Raw genomic sequence first — 22,500 nt, forward strand, 5'->3', positions numbered from 1 at the left:
CCATACTTACAGTTGAAAAAGTCTCAATGGCTGAAACCGATACTGAAATGTTTTTTATAAAATTATTTTAGCATTTTCTACCTTGACTTTTTTTTCCATATATATATATATCAACTCGTGTGTTCCTTTTCAACCTTCTACATATAACTTTACTATTAAGCTGTAATTAGCAGAACCATATGCACGCGCACCCATGGCGGTGGGCAACTATGTATACGATTTTGATAATTGCTGCTACATTACAAATCAGGCTGATGAGGAATAGACAAATGGTAAGAATTTGTTAAATCCGAAACCTGGTTCCTGTTTAATAATGATTTTTTTAGGTGATTTTGAATGTCTTGCCCGCTCACGTTTTTGGTATGCTGCTATATTTCATGTTGAGAACCTTTTAGGTCTTAATAGACACAAAATGTGATCTATTTCTAGCGCATTAATTGTCCACGTTAGTGGTCGACGTTATTTTTTAAATAATTATATATATATATATATATATATATATATATATATATATAATAATAATAATAATATTAGGGACAAAATCCAAAATTACAGGCAAAAACTCAATTAAAATCAATTTATACAAAAATTAAAATTAAATTGAGCTTTATAGATATAATATATATACTCATTTATTGTGCTTTTTAATTATTAATTTTTCTATATGTAATAGTGGATTTTCATCGATGAGTTTTTGAAACTTGGTTATTTTCCCTAAAACTATATATTTTATATATATATATATATATATATATATATATATATATTCTACAATATATATCAACATAACTGTTTTAACATCCACATTTCCACACTTACATGGGTCTCAGACATAATTCAATGAGGCAGATTTTCTTCAGGTGATAACTTCAGTAAGGTAATATTTCCTCTGGTCTGGATGTTTTTACAGACAACTGGAAATGAATGACCGCCACCTCACATGACTGACAATTGTGTACAACTGTCACGTGATGTCAAGATAAGGATATGCAAACACACGTGTACATATATATGTGATACCATCACCAGGTGTGGCTTTAGGCACAAGTGTGACTGTGTGGTATGAAGCATGCTTCTCAATCACATGGTTCTGGGTTCAGTTCCACTGCATGTCATTTTGGGCAAGTGTCTTCTACTATAGGCTTGGGCCAACGCCTTGTGAATGGATTTGGTTGACAGAAACGGAACTCATTGTGTGTGTATATATATATATATATATATATATATATATATATATATATCATCATCATCATCGTTTAACGTCCGCCTTCCATTCTAGCATGGGTTGGACAATTTGACTGAGGACTGGCGAATCAGAAGGCTGTACCAGGCTCCAATCTGATTTGGCAGAGTTTCTACAGCTGGATGCCCTTCCTAACGCCAACCACTCGGAGAATGTAGTGGGTACTGACAATGGCCAAGCTCAAAATGGTGTTTCTTACGTGCCATCTGCACAGGAGCCAGTCCAGCGGCACTGGCAATGACCTCACACGAATGTTTTTTCACGTGCCACCGGCTTGACAACCGATGTTAGTGTGTCAGGCAAAATTGACCGATAGAATAAGTACTAGGCTTAAAAAGATAAGTTCTGGTGTCGATTTGTTCGACTAAAAAAAAAAACCCTTCAAGGCGATGCTCCAGCATGGCCGCAGTCAAATGACTGAAACAAGTAGATGACTAGAAGAACATATTACACACCCGTTCTGATACATGTGTGTGTGTATATATATATATATATATGTATTTGTAGGTATATATGAGTATGTGCGCGCACGATCAGTGTGTGTGTGTGTGTGTGTGTGTGTGTGTGTGTGTGTGTGTGTTTCTATCCGAATGTCGAATGACGGAGGGAGGGGCCCTGAAAGAAGTTTTCTTGAGAAGACAAAAGCAAGATAAACGCTTGTTTCTGTTTGTAGTGGTGGCGGTGGTGGTGGTGGTGATAATGATAGGGTAGCGGCGGAGGATTGGCAAGGCACAGAATTTGGCATCAAACTAAGCAGACACCATCGTCAGACGAGAAATGCAGAACAGACCCCCATCACCCCTCTTCACCAATCTTCAGCCGAATCTTCACACGCTCTTCTCAGCCTGCTTTTGAAGATGGATAGTCTTCTGTCCCAACTGCTGCGATAGACTGACATTAAAGGAGACATGAGATGTGGGGCGAAGGAGGAGGGGATGAGAGAGAAAGAGTGAGAGAGAGAGAGAGAGAGAGAGAGGTTGTTGTGAGAGGTGGGGTGGGAGAGAGGCGGTCAGGGTGGTTGGGATGAGAATGAGATAGAGTGAGAGTAGTTGGTGATGAGTGAGAGAAAGATAGAGACATAGTGAGAGGGAGATATAAAGAGAAGGCGAAAGACGGCGAGAAAGTGGAGCGAAAAGGAATATACGGGTGAGATGAAAGATAGAGGGGAGGAGAAGAGATGGGAAGCGAAAATGGGAGGGCATGGAACGGAGATATAGATAGATATGTAGAGTGAGAGAAAGAGAAAGATGGGTGAAGATACACAGAGAGAAACAGATACATAGAGTGAGAGAGAGAGAGAACTGAGGGTTGTATATATCTATAGATAGGTTGAGAGATACAGAGTGAAAGAGAGATGTAGATAGATATATAGAGTGAGAGAGAGATATAGACAGATAGATAGATAGAAAGAGTTGGGAGAAAACAATGAGAGGTTCAGTAAAAGCAAGAGAGAGATAGTGAGACTACGTGCATGTGGGAGAGATGAAGATGGGTGTACGCAATGTGTGTGTGTGTATGTGTGATGGCATGGGATTTGAGGTTGTATGTGAAAGACTCTAGTTGAACTTATGCATGTGTATGTAGGTGAGTGAATGAGAGAGATCACACAATAAGATGCTGTGTATGGGAGTAAGGATAAAGTGTGTGTGTGTGTGTGTGAGGAAAATACAATAGATAGTGTGTGTGTAAAAGGGCGAAGTTCTGGAGTTTTGAAGACTGGGAAATACAAAGAGTGTGAAGACCGAAAGAATATTCGAGACTGGTACAATGAAAGAGAGAGAGAGAGAGACGGACAAATTAGAACTAATAAAGCGTGCATCTGTATTTGGATGTGGGACAAAAGAAGTTTATAGAGTATGATATATATATGTGTGTATATATAAAGTGCGTGGTAGAAAGAAGTAAAGTGAAGTGAGAGAAAGATGAAAACTGGAGGAGAAAGGGAGGGAGGGAGATAGAGGGAGAGAGGGGCAGAGAAAGAGAAGAGAGATATATGAAATGCATAGGACAGAGAGAGAGATGAAATGTGTAGAAAGCAGAGAGAACAGGCATATAGTAAAATGTCATTATTTGATATTATTATTTACTAAGTCGCTGCAACAGAATTGACGAGTTTTTTCCAAAGTAATGTAACAATAAGGAAATTTTCCAAAATAAAAACTGGGATACTTACAGGCACGGAATGGCGTAGCCTGGGTGAAGTCAGGCTATTTGTGTTATGGATTTATCTATACATACGTACATAAAGATAGATAGATAGATAGAAGTCTATTTATTTTGTGTGTGCGTGCGTGCGTGCGTGTGTGTGTGCGTGTGTATGTGTGTGTGTGTGTGATTGACGATGTAATTATGTTTACATAAGAATCTATGGTCCATGTGTATATTAGGCGTAGAGATCTACTCGAACCTACGTATGTATGTATAGATGTATATTCATGCGTCGATCAAGCCTGTCAATATAACAGTGGAACAAACAAAAAAAAAAAAGAAAAGGCTGGCCTTGCTTTGGCTCGAAAGTTTTGAAGACGGCCCAGCAGTAGCCAAGAGTAAAAATCCCATCCAAAGAAGCACGACGATGGAAGAATAGTAGAATAATAAACTCTCCCCCGCCCCGTACATTACAACCACTACTCCTCTCTTTCTTTCTTTCTCTCTCTCTCTCTCTGTCTCTCTCTAACACACTTTCTCCTCCCTCTCACACTTTCTCCTCTCACTATCTACTCATACTTTTTCTCGTTTGTTTCTTTGTCTGTATTCTTTCTCTTTCTCTCTGTCTCTCACTTTCTTTCACTCTGTCTTTTAGTCTCACACTTTCCCCTCCCTCGCACACATTCTTCTCTCTCAAACTTTCTCCCCTCTTTATCTCTCATACTTTCTCCGTTCTCTCTCTCTCTCTCTCATTCACTTTCTCTCAGTCTTCTTAAATTTATCTCTTTATTCTTTCTCTCTCTCTTACACTTATACTTCTTCCTCTCTTTCTCGCACTCTAGTTCCCCGTTGCTTTCATGCATTCCTTCTCATTCTACCCTCTCTCTCTCTCGTTCTCGTTTTCACTGTCTATTTCACTCTCTATATCTCTATTCACACTTTCTCTTCCCCCCTTTATTTCTTTGTCTGTTCTCTCTCCTTCTCTCTGTCTTACACTCTGTGTCTCTCTTTCTTTTATGTCCCGTTCTTTAACAGAAAGAATTCCACGTTTCTTTCCTTCTGAATCCTCTCCCACACCCTACCACCGCCACCGTCGTTCAGTTTTTCACTGACTATTCTACGCAACCACTCTCTCGCTCTTTTTTTCTTTCTCTTATCTATACCCTTTCTCTTCCTCTGCCCTTCTCGTTGTTTTTCCAAAATTTTCTTTCCTCTCTCTCTCTCTTATTATTTTCTGTGTATACACATATATATTATGCATACACATTCATATATCTATGTAATAGATAGATAGATAGATAGATAGATAGATAGACAAGCAGATAGAAAGAGTGCATACATTCATACATCTACATAGATATATAAAACATGGATGATACATTATGTGTGTGTGCGTGCGTGTCTGTGTGTGTGTGTGTGAATGTATGTATATATATATGTGTGTGTGTGCGTGTATATATATGTGTGTGCGTGTATATATATATTTGTGCGTGTATATATACACACACATATGCCTGATATATATATATATATGAGTGTGTGTGTATACATACGTAAAAGTTTCATCTACACACACATACATACTTACGTATGTAAAAATCTTGCGCTGTCTTTCTGATAGATTCTCTTGTCCCATCTACGTCATCCTTTCACATTCTTCTGGCTCTGATCTTTCTCACCCTTTTACTTTCTTTTCCTTCTCTTCCTTCAATCTTTTTCACACGCTGTCTGACACCCTTTGTCTACTCTTCTTTTTCAGTTTCCCTTTCTTTTGTTATTCTTCTTTCTTATTCATTTCCATTTCTCTCACATTCTGATCCATTTTCTTTCCAACATTTTTTTTCGTTTTATTTTCACACCTCTTTATATTCAACTCTCTCTCTCTCTCTCTCTCTCTCTCTCTCTCTCTCTCTCTCTCTCTCTCTCTCTCTCTCTTTCCCCTTTCTCTCTCTCTATCTTCTGCTTTCTATCTACACCTATGTATATTTGTGTGTGTGTATGCCTATGTGAATGTATGTCTTAGTATGTACTTAGATTGTTTTAGCCAACACAGTTCTGTGCGCTATGTGTGTGTTTGTGTGCGTGCGTTTATGCGCGCATAAAAAAAAGCGCACTCCGTACATGAAATAGAGTATACAGGGTGCAAGGTGTTTTTGAGTACATGATAATGTCACTAATTATTATTATTATCAGCATTACACACAAAAAAAATGAAGAGACGCACAGTCATTGTTGCCATATAAGCGGAACAGATTTAGCTTTAGATAGAAATTGCCAACCTTCTAAATGTTATAGGATCTTTTGTACACAGTCCGGGTGGAACTGGAAGTCTCAGGAGGGAATGTTTCAACAATAGCAAGGAGAAAAAAAAATCATAAACGTTCAGACACTTACAAGCAGGGCTGGGTTAAGACCCATTGAGGCCCTAAGCACTTAAGATTTCGGCACCTCCATAAAAGATTAAGTAATTCAAAATATAAACAATAACAAACCATAAAATAAATTTTTATTTTTCAAAACGAAACAAAACAGTAAGAGGGAAAATAATGTTTATTTCTGTATACTTCCACTTTATTTATATTTGAAAAGTTTCCTCCTACTTTTTTGAATTGCAAAGTCTTTGATCAGATCCTCAAAATTAATCTTAGGTAACACGTCTGCTTCTATACTTAGTAGAGATAAAGGCATCCCGAATATTATTTTAGCAAGTTTAAAGTGATTTCTTTAGTGCCGTAAACCATTTACCATATTTGTGGTTCCCCCTCCGTCCCGTGATGCCTTAAGCACGTGTTTATTTTGCTTAATGGCTAATCTAACGCTCCTTACAAGGATGCTGCAATTCATCCAATAGATTCAAAATATTATCAACGATGATCCTAGAAAATCAGTGAAGGCCATCGTCAAAGATCTTAAGGTGACGGAGTAGACTACTAGATCTGTAGTGCACGAGGACATTCGATACGAGTCGTATGTACTGATGAGGGGTTGGCAAGTTCATATTGCAAAGACACAGAGGAAATGATTTGATCCATACACGAACGTTATATGATTCAGTTCTCTGAGGAGAGATGTCTCGACCAAGACCAAAAGTTTAACGGAAGAAATGGCAGATGGTTATGTGGAGATTCTTTTGGTGACCCCAGAATAGTGCACACGAAATTTCCAGCAAATGCGATGGTTTTAAGAGTTGTGAGTTACGAAGATCGTGTCATGCCACCACATCTCGTTTCACGGGGTCTTAGAATTAATGCTGAGGTGCTGGAGATAATTGTTAAGCTCTGAATGAATGGAATACAACAGTGGCAGGCCGTACGTATTTCAACAAAACTCAGCGCCCTCTCACTAAGCCTACGTAACCCAAGAATGGAACGCCAAACTTGTGGCCTCCAAACTCGCCAGATTTAAACCCCTTGGACTATTATGTCAGGAGTGTTGGTGAAAGGGAGAACTAGTCTACATCCTTCCCTGAAGACTGCCAATGTCCAAGTGGTGTCCGAAATGAATAAGGTCCATTTAGTATAGGCAAGTCAACGATTTCGGCCCCGCATTGAAGCAGATATCGAATCTGAAAATGGATTCATGGAATAATCTTACACAAGAAAGCTTCTTGGGAATGCAGGCACACAATTCTTATTAAAATACATTTGGCTTTTTTTGTTAGATTAGAGATGTTTCATTAAATTACCAAATATGTCCTCAAAAACCTCTCGCACCCTGTACATTGGAAAACTGTCAGAGAATTCACTGACAGTTTTCCAGTGCAAACACAGACATGCACACACACACACACACACACACACACTCACAAGCATATACATATACATACATGTACACACACGCACACATACACATATATACGTGCGCATCTGCGCACAACCCACATGACATCAAATTAACAGAGTCGCTGAAGCGTTGGATAGAATACCTTACACCATTTCTTCTGGTTTTCCGTGCTCTGAGTTCAAATCCCGCCAAAGTCAACGCTGCCTTTCGTTATTTCGGGCTCGATAAATCAAGTAGTATCCATGAGTAGTGGACTGGCGAATTGTTTTTGAACATTGGACTAAATGACTGGCGGTACCTATCTTAGGTTCTGAGTTCGAATTCCGCCGAGGTCGACTTTGCCTTTCATCCTTTCGGGGTCGATAAATTAAGTACCAGTTGCGCATTTGAGTATTTCGGGTCCTTTGCCACAAATACCTGCCACTGGGTAGCAAGGCGTGCTAGAAATAGCAGCCAAATCTTTGGAGGTGAGATACGTCGAGTGCACTCGAAAAAACCTATGTAGTAACATTTCAGGGACAACTTAATTCATAGTATTTTCCCATTATGCGCCAGTTTGGCTGAGTAACATTGCAAGCAAGCAAGATTCAAGCTGACTTCTTTCAGTTTCCATGTACCAAATTCATTCACAAGACTATGGTCGGCACGAAGACACTTGCCCAAGGTGCCACGCAGTGGGACTGAACCCGGAAGCAAGCCTTTTACCACACAGCCACACCTCCGCCTATGTAGGTATGTATGTATGTATCAATCTATTTATCTCTCTATGTTATTTCTTTATTGCCCACAAGGGGCTAAGCATAGAGGGGACAAACAAGGACAGACAAAGGGATTAAGTTGATTACATCGACCCCAGTGTGTAACTGGTACTTAGTTTATCGACCCCGAAAGGATGAAAGGTAAAGTCGACTTCGGCGGAATTTGAACTCAGAACGTAACGGCAGACGAAATAGCGCTAAGCATTTCGCCCGGCGTGCTAACGTTTCTGCCAGCTCGCTGCCTTCTATCTATCTATCTATTTATCTATCTATCTATCTATCTGTCTGTCTGTCTGTCTGTCTGTCTGTCTGTCTGTCTGTCTGTCTGTCTGTCTGTCTGTCTCGTGTTCTTTATCATTTAAATTCTTCCTCTGAAGAAGGTACTAGTTTCTAACAAAGAAATGTAGACAATGAAAACGCTGTCACATTTTAAACTTGAGAAACGTTTTGCAATGTTTACTGTTCCGCTTACAGATTCAATTTGTAGCGTACGGAAAACCCTAGCTTGTCCAGTTCCTCTTAGGCATTTACTCACAAAGTTTACTGCACCAATTATTATTGGTATAAATGTGAATTAGTAATCCGGATATAGAAACTGGAGATTTTGAAGTAGTTATCCACAGTTATCCTCTTTCTCCTTGGTTTTCAAAGAGATATTCACATCAGCAGGACAGCTGATCTCTATGACAGTATATATTGCTTCTTGTTTTTTTCCCAAATAACAATATCCGGCCTGTTATGCCTACACTTGACAGATGTCTCGATGGGAATGTTCCATAGCTATTCTTTGTGTTGTTTGTGTACGCATTCAATAACAGGGGAAGTCTATTTATTCCAGGCAAACGAATAATACTACGTAAGAGTCGGACAACAATTACGTTACAACATCTGGCAACGAGATGGCAAGGGTATAAAAGTGGTGACGAAATATTCGATGCTTGCGTCGGGCGTAAAATTTTTTTTTTTTTACATTAACATGGAAGATTTATTGGCTTGCGTGGTGCAGTTGCAACAGCAACAACAGCAGTTACAACAACTACTACGATAGCAACAACAACAACACCAACAGTTACTGGAAGTAATGCCGAAGACGTCTGAAAATACTTCAGGTTCGTTCTCATTAGACGGCGTAACAAACTCAATTGGAGAATTTATTTATAACCCCGAAGAAGGTACTACTTTTTCTGCGTATTATAGAAGGTACGAAGAACCCTTCAAAGAAGAATGTAAAAATTGGGAAAATGGGAACACAAAACACATTTAAACCAGCTGAAAAATAGATATACGGAAAAAAGAAAAGAGATACCCATGGAAGTGTTGTACGACACTTTTGATGTTCCAACGCCACAAGAAATCGAACCTAGTCGTAGCAGCACAAGAAAGAGAAAACAGAATGGCTGAAAGTAGTGCCTAAACGGAAGAAATATTAAACTTCTCTAGGAGGAAAATCTCAAAAAAGGTGTGATGAATTAAATAAAAAAAAATAATATTAACTTCTAACGGAAGTCAATTTCAAAGGGGGAGATGTTGTAGTGAGAGCCATTTACACTCCTGGGGTATTGGAAGAATGGACTAGCCGAACTCTTATAAAGAGTAGCGTATTGGTTGAGACGAGAAGGTCGGTAAAAGTCGTCGCAAAGTACGTCGTATGAACACATTTATTTTACCTCCGCATCGTTAAATTGTATATATCCAACGTTAGGCAAGGATATAAAATCTTCGAAGTTTCATTCCCTGGTAAAACTCATGTATTTTAAACATTTTTTCATTATACTCTATCTGAGATATAAAAATTGTTCAGGCAGAGTTGCCTCCCTTAGTCAAAAACCTCAAAATTGTGCGACCCGATCTCGTTTTTGAGGTTATTTTTGTAGTAAAAAAAAGCGTTGTGCTAAAAACATACTTTATTTGGTAACCGAAAGATTACTGAACCTTTTGATACCTCATATACGTCAAAATCAGCAACTCAGTTTTCGAATCCATAAGGAACATACGCACGCACGCGCATACACATATCTATGTATGTATATAGAATTTACTTTCTTTCATCAGCAAGCCTCTGTCTCTCCCCTTGTCTTCTTAACCGGTCTCCAATGGCTGCAATCATCAACAATGTTTTCCCACTTTCCAATGTTCGTATCAAGTCCCTTTTGCAGACATTTTTGAAACGGAGATGGAGTTATCTTTATGTTGGCTTGCCAGAGGCCATGTCACAATACAGAGGTCTTTTAGGATTCTTTCATGAAACATGCCGTGAACATGGCCAAGCCAACGGGTGTCGTTGTTACAGCAGAATGGAGTGATTAGGTATCCCCTCAATCTCCAGATCTTAATATTATTAAGCATTTGTGGTGCATCTTGGAGCGACAAGTTAGAAGTCGTTACCCTCTACCGTCGTGTCTGCGACAGCTGGAGCAGGATTTGCAGGAAGAATGACTCAAGATTCCTCTCAATGAAGTCAGGAAGTTGTATGAATCAATTCCTAGATACATCGAAGCCGTTCAGAAATCTAAAGGTGGACCAACCCCATATCAAATAAATATTCGTTGAATTTAACACGTGTTCCAATTATTTTGTCCAAATCTTGTTTATATATATATCTACACACACACACACACACACACATATCGTATGAACAAAACAGGTTATGTGAGTATTAGATTTACGTAAGTCTTCACAGACTTAACGGTCATCAGATGTACCTGATGATATTTGAGACAGTCTTTTTGTCAATTTTTTTCTGCGTCATTAAATTTGACACTCTTTCACTTCTTCCTCTCTGATTTTCTTCTCTTTTTCTTTCAAGTCTTCTGCTTCACACCCTTTGAATCTCTCCCTCTTTTTATTTCCATGTCTCCCGAATATCATTCACCTCTCTCTGATAATCAATATCTTTCCAGCTTCTTCCCTTTCGTCTCACCACTATATCTATCTATATAACTTTCTTTCGCTTTATATGTATATCTTTCTGTTTCTTTCTCTTCCCATTTCAATCTTCTTTTTTTTTTTTCCTTCTCACTCAATGTTTCTTCCATTAGTTTGTCTTCTTTTTCTCTTAACCTCAGTCCCCCTCCTCTTCCGCTTTTCTCACCACCTTCAAATAACTCTAATCTCTCTTTAGCTTCTGTATTTTTTTTTGTCCCTAAAACTAAACAATGACCAGGTAACACAACAACTACAACAAACAACTACACTAAAAACGAAAGTCAAGAAACAAATGAAAGTCGACCCCATCACAACCACCATATTGTTGCAGTTGTTTTGTTGTTATTTTATCGCATAAGACAGAGAAAAAGAATGACTGAAGGCAGAATAGTCTGACTATTCATATTTTTCTCTTTTTCTTTATGTCCCAAGAAGGGAATTTCTCATGAATTATTTACAGAAGCCATATCAATAGTAATCATTTTCTCACATGAATTTCCAAGAGAGAACTGGGCGAGAAGATGAGAGGCTTTTATACTCGATTTATGACTGCTGTTTATTTCGCCGATCAGGCGGCGAGCTGGCTGAATCGTTAGCACGAAATGTTGTCCGGCGTTGTATGTGTTTATTGAGCGAAAACACCTAAAGCTCCACGAGGCTCCAGCAGGGCATGGTGGCGACCCCTGTTGTACTCTTTCGCCCCAACTTTCTCTCACTCTTTCTTCCTGTTTCTTGAGTAACTCTGCGATGGACTGGCGTCCCGTTCAGCTGAGGGGAACACATACGCCATAGAAACCGGAAACGGGGCCCATGAGCCTGGCTAGGCTTTAAAAGGGCGCATGAATGAATATATATATATATATATATATATATATATAATGGGGAAGGCCGGTTTATGGGATTACTTTAGGTTTCCCGTCCATAAAGGGTTTAGTTTTATGGTGTATCGTCAGATCACAAAAACCTGTTGGTCCACGGAATGTGTATATATGTATGTATGTATGTATGTATGTACGTATGTATGTATGTATGTGTATACATTCATACATACATGTAACATGCACGCATCCATCCATACATACATACATACATACATGCATGCATGCATACGTACATACGTGTGTATGTATATGTATTTCACCGGTTCCCAGACTTGTTTTACACGCGCCGCACTTGAAAGCAAAATAAAAAGTTGGTGCACTTAGACTATAAAGTTTTTTTTTAAAATGTATTAACAATAAATATTCAGATATTTTAACCAATAAACTATATGTAATTTTAACTGCAGAAAATTATCGAGTATTAAGTTCTTTATTACATAAATAACTCGTAAAATGTTATTGAATAAAGAAAACTATTTGTTAAAAAATTCATCATATAAAGGTGTTGCGTTTATTTATTTTATTTATTTATTCGTTCGTTTATTTGTTTATTTATTATAAACTTGTTTTGTGAATTCTTTTATTTATGAACTCTGAGACATCAGAGAGAAGTATTTCGATCAGCTACTGAACGTTTCTTTTCCCTACCATGTCGTAAATACTGTTTATATATATATATATATTTGTTTTAATATCTAAATAGGAAAGATTTTTCTGTTTTACAGAAAATGGGGGCAGGAAAATGTTCAAACTTTAAATTTTACAAAAAAAAAAAATGTTGTTTTACCGAAAAAGGTTCAATTAAATACTGATATATTTATTCAGACATCGCTGGATTAAAACAAGTAACCTTTAACCTCTACAGATGCAAGAGGTGTCCGAAGTGGTGGCCATTATTAGCATCCAGACACTTACTTTTTCGCTTTTTTTTTTTTTTTTTGATGGCTTGACAATTTCATGGATTCATGATGAGTTCGAAACACAGGGTACCATGCATGATGTGCAGAAAGGGAAATCCGGCAGACCTCTTGCAGTAACAAGTGCTTCTTCCTCGGCTGTGGTGTTGAAACATTTCACACGCGTGCCATTAAAATCTACCGCACAGTACAAGTATGCAACGCATTGTTAAAAGAGCGAAGTGGAAAGTTTGTATCTCGAAATTATCACATGCGGTTATCGGCGACAATCCTGATAAAAGGATCTAGTTTTGTGAGTGGTTTCAGCACACATTGTAGGCAATGATGAAAAGTTTGTAAGACCGATTGCATGGTCTGATGAAGCACTATCAGTTAAATGGAAGCGAACTGACATATTTGTGTTCAGTGGGCACCAGAAAATCCTTGCTTGCATCTGGACAAAGCACTTGATTTACCGGGGTTTATGTCTGGTGTGTGGAGGCGCAATGGCCCAGTGGTTAAGGGCAGCGGACTCGCAGTCGTAGGATCGCGGTTTCGATTCCCAGACCGGGCGTTGTGAGCGTTTATTGAACGAAAACACCTAAAGCTCCACCAGGCTCTGGCAGGGGATGGTGGCGAACCCTGCTGTACTCTTTCACCACAACTTTCTCTCACTCTTACTTCCTGTTTCTGTTGTGCCTGTAATTCAAAGGGTCAGCCTTGTCACACTCTGTGTCACGCTGAATATCCCCGAGAACTACGTAAAGGGTACACTTGTCTGTGGAGTGCTCAGCCACTTACACGTTAATTTCACGAGCAGGCTGTTCCGTTGATCAGATCAACTGGAACCCTCGTCGTCGTAACCGACGGAGTGCCAAAAGAGTATGTCTGGTGTGAAGTATCATCGAGAGGTTTCATTGCATCATTTTTCTTTGAAGGTACTTTTACTGGTCAAGCGTACCTAGACATGCAATGCACGTCCATTTTACCAGCCATGCATGCACTTTATGACGGTGATGACTTTTTCTTTCAAGACTGCCACGCTTTGGCCGAGACGTGCGATCTGACCTGGATGAGAATTTACAAGAACACTGGATAAGACTCCTCCACACATTCTTCTGATTTAACATCTGCAGACTTTTATTTATGGGACACCTTAGAGAATGTTGCATATTGAAGAAAACCTGTTACACTGATGGCCATTTGGAAAGAAACTGAAAAAGAATGTAAAGCAATCTCTCCGGACATTTTGACCAACGTTGCCCAAGCAGAAGTTCGCCATACTAATAAGTCACCAGAAGCTAATGGTCACCACTTTAAGAAACACTTGTAATTGTAGAGGTTAAATGTAATTTATATTAATCCTGCAATGTCTGAATAAATTTAATATTAAAATATTTTTACACGTTTTCTTTTCTTGAAGTTTGTGTGTGTGTGTGTACATTAATACATATGACAGGGTGGTTAAAAATGACTGCATGTATGAATAATATAAAATATAAAATATTAATTATACAAAACAACTAATTTAATTTATTGCCTCACAAGGACGTCGAACAAATGAATTATCAAACGAACAGAAATTACTTTCATACAGGTTTTTTTAGAATTCACAGCGCTTTCTCTCATATCTTTAAAAATAAAACATCTTTCCCATAGATATTTTAGGAAAGTCTTCAACCTTGTATTACATCTGACGCTATTAGATGTTTAACACAAAAGAATTACTATAGAGTGTAGTTAAGGAGTTCAGACTATATATTGTTGACCTTCTGAAGTAGCTAATACTGAAGGTAAGTGACAGAACGCCACCATACTGATATTGTTTTCCATCGCTACATAAAAACTGCTGCACCTAATTTTTTTCTTTGTATTTAAAGCGGTTTTCACTTTTTCATTTTATTTTATTTCGTATTGCTTCCTATCCTGAAAACTTCACAAAAGAGGGAGAGAGAAAAAGAGAAATATTGAGGGAAGGGAGTACATGTGTCCTGTTATATCCAAAAGAAGGTGGTCGATATTTCGTACCCTCATCACAGGCGTTGTTGTTTCCCTGGAGACCAGAATAGAATTTCTTAATTCGCCCTAGTTCATAGCGAAGGCAACAGGGCCTATAACAAGTGAGATTCAACTGGAATACCGGTCCGGCGCCTGGAGAGCTAGGGAGAACCTTTATAACTGTCCACCGGACCTCTCCCCAAAAAGAAAAAAAAAGAAAAACAAACTCACAGCCATTTGAATTTTAAAGTTTTGAGAGAATACTCCTCTTTTCTAGGCACAAAAATGGTCTTATGTGCGTTGCCAAATTTCTGTTAGAGGAATTGCGTTCAAGTACATCTGTGAACCAAGGCAGGACTGGACTTAAATGAAGAGAATTTCTGGACTATTCCACTTGTGGGGGTCCTCACAAAGGGATATAATTGTATACATTGCTGGCTGGAAGTTCTCTAGATTTTGAGACCCCCCAAGCTTCATTTCTGGCATGTCTGTTAGTAAATTCAACTCTGAACCGAAGGACTGTATCGGAATTTTTGAAATGACTAATGCAACCTTATGGGGAAAGTAAAGGGTACGAAATTGAGGACCAAAAATGTGTAAAATCTAACTTTAAAAAAAAAAAATCAGAATCGTAATTCCTGTTATAGAAAACTCAAATATATGAAAAACGTTGTAGGGAACACCATTCAATTCCATATTCGTTTCTTCCCCCATGAAGTACAGATAATCAATCCAAAACTCTGCCTTGATTGCAATGTACTCCAACTCCAATGTATTATTCTTTAATAAAAAGAAACCCTCCAGATGCTTCCTGTACTGTGTCTACCCACTTACTTTTTCTAATGTCTTCCAAAGCCCCTGATCTTAACAAGCATATGGCATTGTGGTTAAGAGCACAGGCTACTAACCCCAAGATTCTGAGTTCGATTCCAAGCAGTGCCCTGAATAATAATAATAATAATAATAACAACACTCTCTATCTTCTAAGCATCAGAGATTCAGAATCTATATACAATTTTCCTTACAATAATTTTTTTAAATGAGAAACTGATAGGGTTAGGGTGTTTATAACTGTAGTATTATACATATATATACATATATACATACATACATACACACACACACCTCTCTCTCTCTCTCTGTATATATATATATATATATATATATACCGGAGTAAGCACATGAAATGTGCAACAAGGTGGAAAAAAGAGTACTCAAATACCAGAGGTAGAGTAATATGCTTTATTTAAAAGCAGCAGAAATATAACAAAAGACTTTTGCTTTGAGACTTCTTTTCATCCTTAATAAATTGTAACCTAAAATAACATCCTTCCACCCCACCCCCCACCCTTAAATTTTCAGAAAGGGAAACAGCTAATACTTTCAAAGTGTAAACAAACTAAATTTTATACACTTGAAACACAAAAGTACCACAAACGAAACCTGACCCCTCCCTGCTAACCTTTATCAGATTTTAATTAAAAATAACAATAATAATAATTATTAAATGAAAACTTTTTTTTATTAGAAAAAAATGGCGTAACAAGAACGTTAGAGAGTGGTTAAAAATATTCACACTGAAGCAAATAAGTGACGAGAATTTTCCATATCAAATAGAAATATTCAATACCATTGAATTGGTAAGTTTTTGTTGAGAATGTTGTAACGCTGGTCTGTAGAGTTCAGAACAAGGCAAGGACTGTACTGCTACGTTGGACATATGTTATCAGCTGTCACCATGGCAGATGTAAAAGCTTATAAAATATGCTTGATATGTAAAATTCTGATTAATATTTTATACTGCATAGTCAATCTGTCTGTCTATTTGCCATTCTATCTATCTATCTGTGTATCTATCTATCAATCTATCTATCTATTCATCTATCTATTCATCTATCTATCTATCAATCTATCTATCTATCTATCTATCTGTTTATCTGTCTATCTAACTATCTATCCATCTATCTGTGTGTCTGTCTGTCTGTCTTACCAAACATTATGAAATGCAAATAGGAGTAGAATCATTAGCATGCCAGGCAAAACACTTAGCAGCATTTTGTCTGTCTTTACATTCTGGGTTCAAATTCCACTGAGGTCGATTTTTCCTTTCATCCTTTCAAGGTCGATAAATTAAGTACCAGTTATGTACTGGGGTCAATCTAATCGACTGGCCCCCTTCCCCCAAAATTTCAGGCTTTGTGCCTAGAGTAGCAAAGAATAATGTTCTGTTTGTACTAAAAGCTTATACATATTTCACAGTTGTCTGTCTGTTTGTCTTTCCAGAGGGATGGAAGACTTTGAGGAGTCAGTACCACACCTCAGTCGACCAATGGTACAAGTGTCCATAGCACAAATACCAATCCCAGAGGTACCGTCACCAGAGGTATTAATGCCGCCATCACCAACACATGCGGTGCCGTCTCCATTAGTATTCCCACCAGGGATACAAATGGAACAAGATGAGCCAACACAAGATGCACCATCGCCTCAGATACCAGTACCACCACCACTACCACCATCATCACAGGTACCGTTATTACAAGTGTCCAAACCACCGGCATCACCAACACCACCATCACCACAGGCGTCAGGGGTACCGTCATCACAAGAACCAAAATCATCACCGACAGCGACGCTAGAGGTACCACCAGGAGAAATACCGACACCAGTAAGTTCTTTTATAAATGTATTGTAAGTTAAAGAATAACTCTTCTTGTATGTGTTGAAAGTGGTGATGGTGGTGGTGGTGTTCGTGCTGTTGTTGTTGTTGTTGCTACTGCTGCTGCTGCTGCTGTTGTTGTTGTTTAACCCTAGGTTAGTCCTAATCCAGCAGACTTATTATCAAAAGGTGTTCCAGAAATGACCCTCCCTTATCTTTCCTTTTGAAGCCGGTGCTGATGCCATGTAAAAGGCATCCAATCCACTCTGTAGTGGTTGGCATTAGGAAGGGCATCCAGCCATAAAAACCAAGCCAAAACAGACAGTGGAGCTTAGTGCACTTGATCCTTTGTTTATTCAGCATCTCTGAGATGATGTGAGGAACGGGGAAGTTCTCCTTGAACACTAACAACAGAATGAACCCCAACTAGAGGCACCTTAGGTCCTGGTAATGCTGTTAAACCAATCAATAAATCAACTCTACAACCCAAAGACTCCTAACCCCAATTTTTTCCTAAATTCAACGTATATTGTTTTCCAACACCAATAAATATTGATTGCTAAGATGAAATGATATTGGTTCCTAAAATCAATACATAATAATTGCCAACATTGATTTATATCGAAGGTGTTTATAAGCCATCTAAAAAACACACAAAAGCCATTAGATTCTCTTCAGCATTTAAATTTAATTTGTTGAAATATTTTCGGCGCTTTGAAACCGCAACCTGAGAAAATTGCATGCTGCATCTTGGAATTTATTTCAGTGAATAGGTTGCGGTTTAAAAGTGATGAAAATATTTTGACAAATTAAATTTAAATGTTGAAGTGGGGTCCGTGGACAGCAAATACTTTTTATGAGCAATTTGATTTTATGTTTTTTAATCGAAATCTTTTAATTGACAATAAACCTATTTGGTAAATACTGTTAAATAAATAAATGTAAAACTATATATTATTTTAAGCAAATATTTATGTATAAATTTCATAAGCGTTTATAAGGGGGTCCCTAAGGTAAAGCCTGAAATATAATGGGGTCTGCAAGTCAAAAAGTTTGAAAACCCCTGGACTAAGGAATCAATTGTTTGTTTAATGTGTTGTTCATGGAATCAATCATTCGTTTGTCAAAGTTCTTTTGTCACTATTCTTAACCCCATCAATAACATGTCTCCTCTCTTCAAGGTATGACCTTTTTTTCTTAATCTTTAATCATTAACAATTCACTCATTTGATAATTATATATATTTTTTTAATTATTGGTACGTGATAACAATTATAATTTTTTGCTTTATTTCAGATGAGAACAAAACCATGTGAGTACAGAACATTTAAAAATGTGTGTGTGTGCATGTGTGTACATATATATATATATTTTTCCATTTATTTGTTTCAATCATTTGACTGTGGCCATGCTGGAGCACTGCTTTTTAGTCGAATAAATCGACACCAGGACTTATTCTTTGTAAGCCTAGTACCTAATCGGTCTCTTTTGCCGAACATTTACCAAAAATGTTTTTTATTTTTCATTCCCTTTCAAAATTATCCCTTATTGTGGTATAGAGTTTTTGACTACTCTTTCTGGCGGGTTAGATGTCCTATTATAGGCATCTCTGTATTTTAAATGAATTATATATATATTTATATATATATATATATATATATATATATATATATATATATATTCGCTCAATCCACAAGTTTTTTATTCTCTCTCTGTTTATTTCCTCATATTCCTTTCTGTTGAAGAGCATAGGCTCGAAACATAAAAGACTTTCTCATTTTCCTGGGTGTCAAACTAATACACGTGTTTGTTGTTCATACACCTGTCTTCGTCTTTTGTTTTCCTGTAAATTTCAACTATATATATATATATATATATATATATTGTATAAAGGATCGTGGGTAAGGCCAAAACAATGCGAAGTAAATGCAAGGCAAATCACAAGAAAACAAATATCTGAATTAATGTAGACTTACCTTGTATTCAATATTTTGGGGGTTGTGACCCCGTTTTCAAGAAATTAATGAATGTTGCTGATGTGTGTGTGTGTGTGAGTATGTGTGGAGTGGACATGTGCGGAAAGGTGTTGCTCTAGCAACCAGCTAGCTTCCTGTAACTCTCTTCTATTGTTGATCTTAGGTTGATCATACATATTTGTGATTGTGTATGTAGCTGACGGTTTGAATGTACAGATGCATCTAAATACACATAAAACAGCAAAGCTTCTCTGTTGACTTCTTTGCAGTTGAGCCCTTCACAAGGAAGTTCTTTGGAATCCCTTACCATTATCCACCAATGCTGAAGCTCAGTGAAAGTGACCTGACCAATGCACGAAAATGCCTTAAGAAAGTCTTTTTGGGTGACAACGAAGTAAGTTTCAAATCCAAAAATGTAGAGAAAAGCCTACCCACAAGGCAAAGTGAGTACCCACTATTATTAAGCTTGTTTTCACAGCTATGTGTATCTATGAGTGTGTATGTGTGCGTGCGTGTTTGTATATAAGTGTGTATACACAAACCACTGCATCTTATATACTCAGTTTTATTCTCAACTCATTTCTGCTCTGGCATTCATTATCATCATTATCATCATCATCATCATCATCATCATCATTTCACATCCATCTTCCATGCAGACATGGGTCGAACAGTTTGACAGGAGCTAGCAAGCCAGAGGGATTGTACCAAGCTCTACTATCTGCTTTCATATAGTTTCTTTGGCTGCATGCCCTTCCTAACACTGACCGCACTAACATTACACATCCATCAAGGCCGGTCACTTCATTTCCTCAGTTTTTGCACATCTGTTGCACCAACCTGGAATTTCTAAGGACCCATTTTATTGCTAGATAGTGGTTGAACATATACTAAAGTTCAGCCAGCCTTTTGACAGGTCTGGTTTTTTCGTCCTGCTGGGTTTCCAGCAATCCTCCTCACCAGGCAATCCTAGTGCAGGTGCCAGTTTAGTCACTGACAACCCAACCGTGCAACAGGCTGTACTGGATTGCATGTTACCAATAGCACTTCTGAGAAACCTCGCAAGTGACCTGACACACAGTCATACCTGTGGGTAATTCCATTTTCACATTTACCCTGTTCTTCTCTTCATTCTTCTTATATTTTCATTGTATTTGGAAAACTTATCCATCTTCATCTGTTTCAAATTTACAGGAAATAGTCGGCGGTTTTCTGATGGGTCTGTGAATGTCGAATTTAAACAGAACTTCTACAAAGAACTTGACAAACGGCTTAAAGAAATAAAATTAGCGGTATGTGTTACATCTGCTGTTTGTATTTTAGCATTCTGTTTCTAAAACACATACACACAAGCATGTACACACATGGACACAGACACAATGACACTGACACACCCATACACACTCACACACATAAACACACACATACACACAAACACAGACACACACATGCACACACGAACTCACACATATGCACATACACACACACACACACAGAGCTATGAATTAAATACACCGATGTACATACACACACACACATACATAGAGCTGCTCTCACACATACAAACACTCAAGCTCATACACTCACACATACATACCTACCCCCTACTGGCATTGTTGTTTATATTTTGAATTGCATATATCATGACCAAGACCTTTGGCAATATGCTGTACTTGAGAAGAAGACCCATCAAGCCAAGTGAAATCATAGTCATGTTTTATGTGGCATATAAAAGCACCCATTACACCCTCAGATTGGTTGGCATTAAGAAGGGCATCCAGCTGTAGAAACCATGCCAAATCAGACTGGAGCCTGGTATAGCCCCTCAGTTCATTAGCCCTGGTCAAACTGTCCAACTCATGCCAGCATGGACAACGGACGCTAAATGAGGATGATGATGATGATGGATGAAGCACCAAAATGTTTTAAGTGCTTACGAGGGGGTACTAAAAAGTTGCTGGTTTTGATGGTACTGTGAAAGGCTTGGTTGGCGGCCCAACTTCCAAGTTCTTTTTACAGGGCTTAAAAAAACTGAAGGACCACTGCAATAAGTGTGTGAGTCTGAGAGGGGAATATGTTGAATAAAATCACAACTGATCTTTCTGTATCTCCTTTTACCCTCAGCCAAAAACTTTTCAGCATCCCCTTGTGTGTGTGTGTGTGTGTGTGTGTGTGCGTGTGTGTGTGCGTGTGCGTGCGTGAATGCGTGTATGTGTGTGTGCGTGCATGTGTGTGTATACACAAAAGGGTACTGAAAAGCTCGTGAAAGGCCTGGTTGGAGGCCCAACCTTCTGCTTTTCTTTTACAGGGTCTAGAAAAACTGAAGGGCCACTGCAATAAGTGTGTGAATCTGAGAGAGGAATCTGTTGAATAAAATCATAATAAACTGATCCTCCTGCATTTTCTTTTACCCACAGCCAGGAACCTTTCAGTACCCCCTAGTAGGGGCCCCTTATGGGTCTTAATCCAGATTTGCTACTAAAAATTTATATTTAAAAAAAAACCATTGAGAGACGTTTTGTTATTCAAATGTAGCTTGTTGTCTTTATTTTTAGGATGCCTATACGCCATTACCCGAGTGCATCAACACGAATAACGATTTAGATGTGTATGCCGATGTCATTGATGTCCAGGTAGGTGGAATGGGTGGACTACATCTGAGCTGACCAAGCTTTTTTGGAATCTACCATTTATTACTCTATACCAGGGGTTTTCAAACTTTTTGACTTGCGGACCCCTTTATATTTCAGGCTTTACCTTATAAACGCTTATGAAATTTATACATAAATATTTCCTTAAAATATCATATATTTTTACATTTATTTATTTAACAGTATTTAACAAATAGGTTTATTGTCAATTAAAAGATTTCGATTAAAAAACATATAAAATCAAATTGCCCATAAAAAGTATTTGCTGTCCACAGACCCCCTGTGGTCCGGGACCACAGTTTGAAAACCCTTGCTCTATACCACTGCCATCACCACCACCACCACCACCACCACCATCATGACCAATACCATTATCACTACTGCCACCACCACCACCATCATTATTATAACTACCAATAATCACCACCATCACTACCACCATAGCTACCACATATACAAGCACCAAATATACATACATTTTCATAATCTAAGATAAGGAAATAATTTTATTCTCAAATGCAGGATAATGCTAATAATATAGCATGAACAGGATAAACTATCCATATTTTGCAGAAAAATGTT

At 38.0% G+C, this 22,500-nt stretch overlaps 2 protein-coding genes across 6 annotated transcripts in view; one reads left to right on the forward strand and one right to left on the reverse strand.

Moving 5' to 3' along the window:
• Window positions 1-5,123, reverse strand: part of LOC149132608 (uncharacterized) — a 26,046-nt gene extending 20,923 nt beyond the window's left edge. Inside the window, exon 1 of one of the 2 annotated variants that reach the window (XM_089362224.1) lies at window positions 4,980-5,123. The gene's annotated coding sequence lies outside the window, so the exon portion shown is untranslated. Of the gene's footprint in view, window positions 1-3,416; window positions 3,949-4,979 lie in introns of those variants that run through there. The other variant, XM_089362223.1, reaches the window with a different exon arrangement.
• A 9,143-nt stretch (window positions 5,124-14,266) lies between these two features.
• The window catches only part of LOC106883336 (uncharacterized), a 10,686-nt gene continuing 2,452 nt past the window's right edge, over window positions 14,267-22,500 (forward strand). The window contains exons 1-6 of one of the 4 annotated variants that reach the window (XM_089362227.1): window positions 14,267-14,427; window positions 16,916-17,300; window positions 18,588-18,603; window positions 19,537-19,710; window positions 20,462-20,559; window positions 21,823-21,900. In XM_089362227.1, coding sequence (XP_089218353.1) covers window positions 16,920-17,300; window positions 18,588-18,603; window positions 19,537-19,710; window positions 20,462-20,559; window positions 21,823-21,900 — 747 coding nt within the window. In that variant the 5' untranslated portion in view covers window positions 14,267-14,427; window positions 16,916-16,919. Of the gene's footprint in view, window positions 14,428-14,457; window positions 15,860-15,982; window positions 16,273-16,338; window positions 16,408-16,915; window positions 17,301-18,587; window positions 18,604-19,536; window positions 19,711-20,461; window positions 20,560-21,822; window positions 21,901-22,500 lie in introns of those variants that run through there. The other 3 variants (XM_089362225.1, XM_089362228.1, XM_089362226.1) reach the window with 3 other exon arrangements.

The sequence above is a fragment of the Octopus bimaculoides genome, chromosome 14 (genome assembly GCF_046866305.1).
Source record: "Octopus bimaculoides isolate indiv1 chromosome 14, ASM4686630v1, whole genome shotgun sequence".
NCBI lineage: Eukaryota > Metazoa > Mollusca > Cephalopoda > Octopoda > Octopodidae > Octopus > Octopus bimaculoides.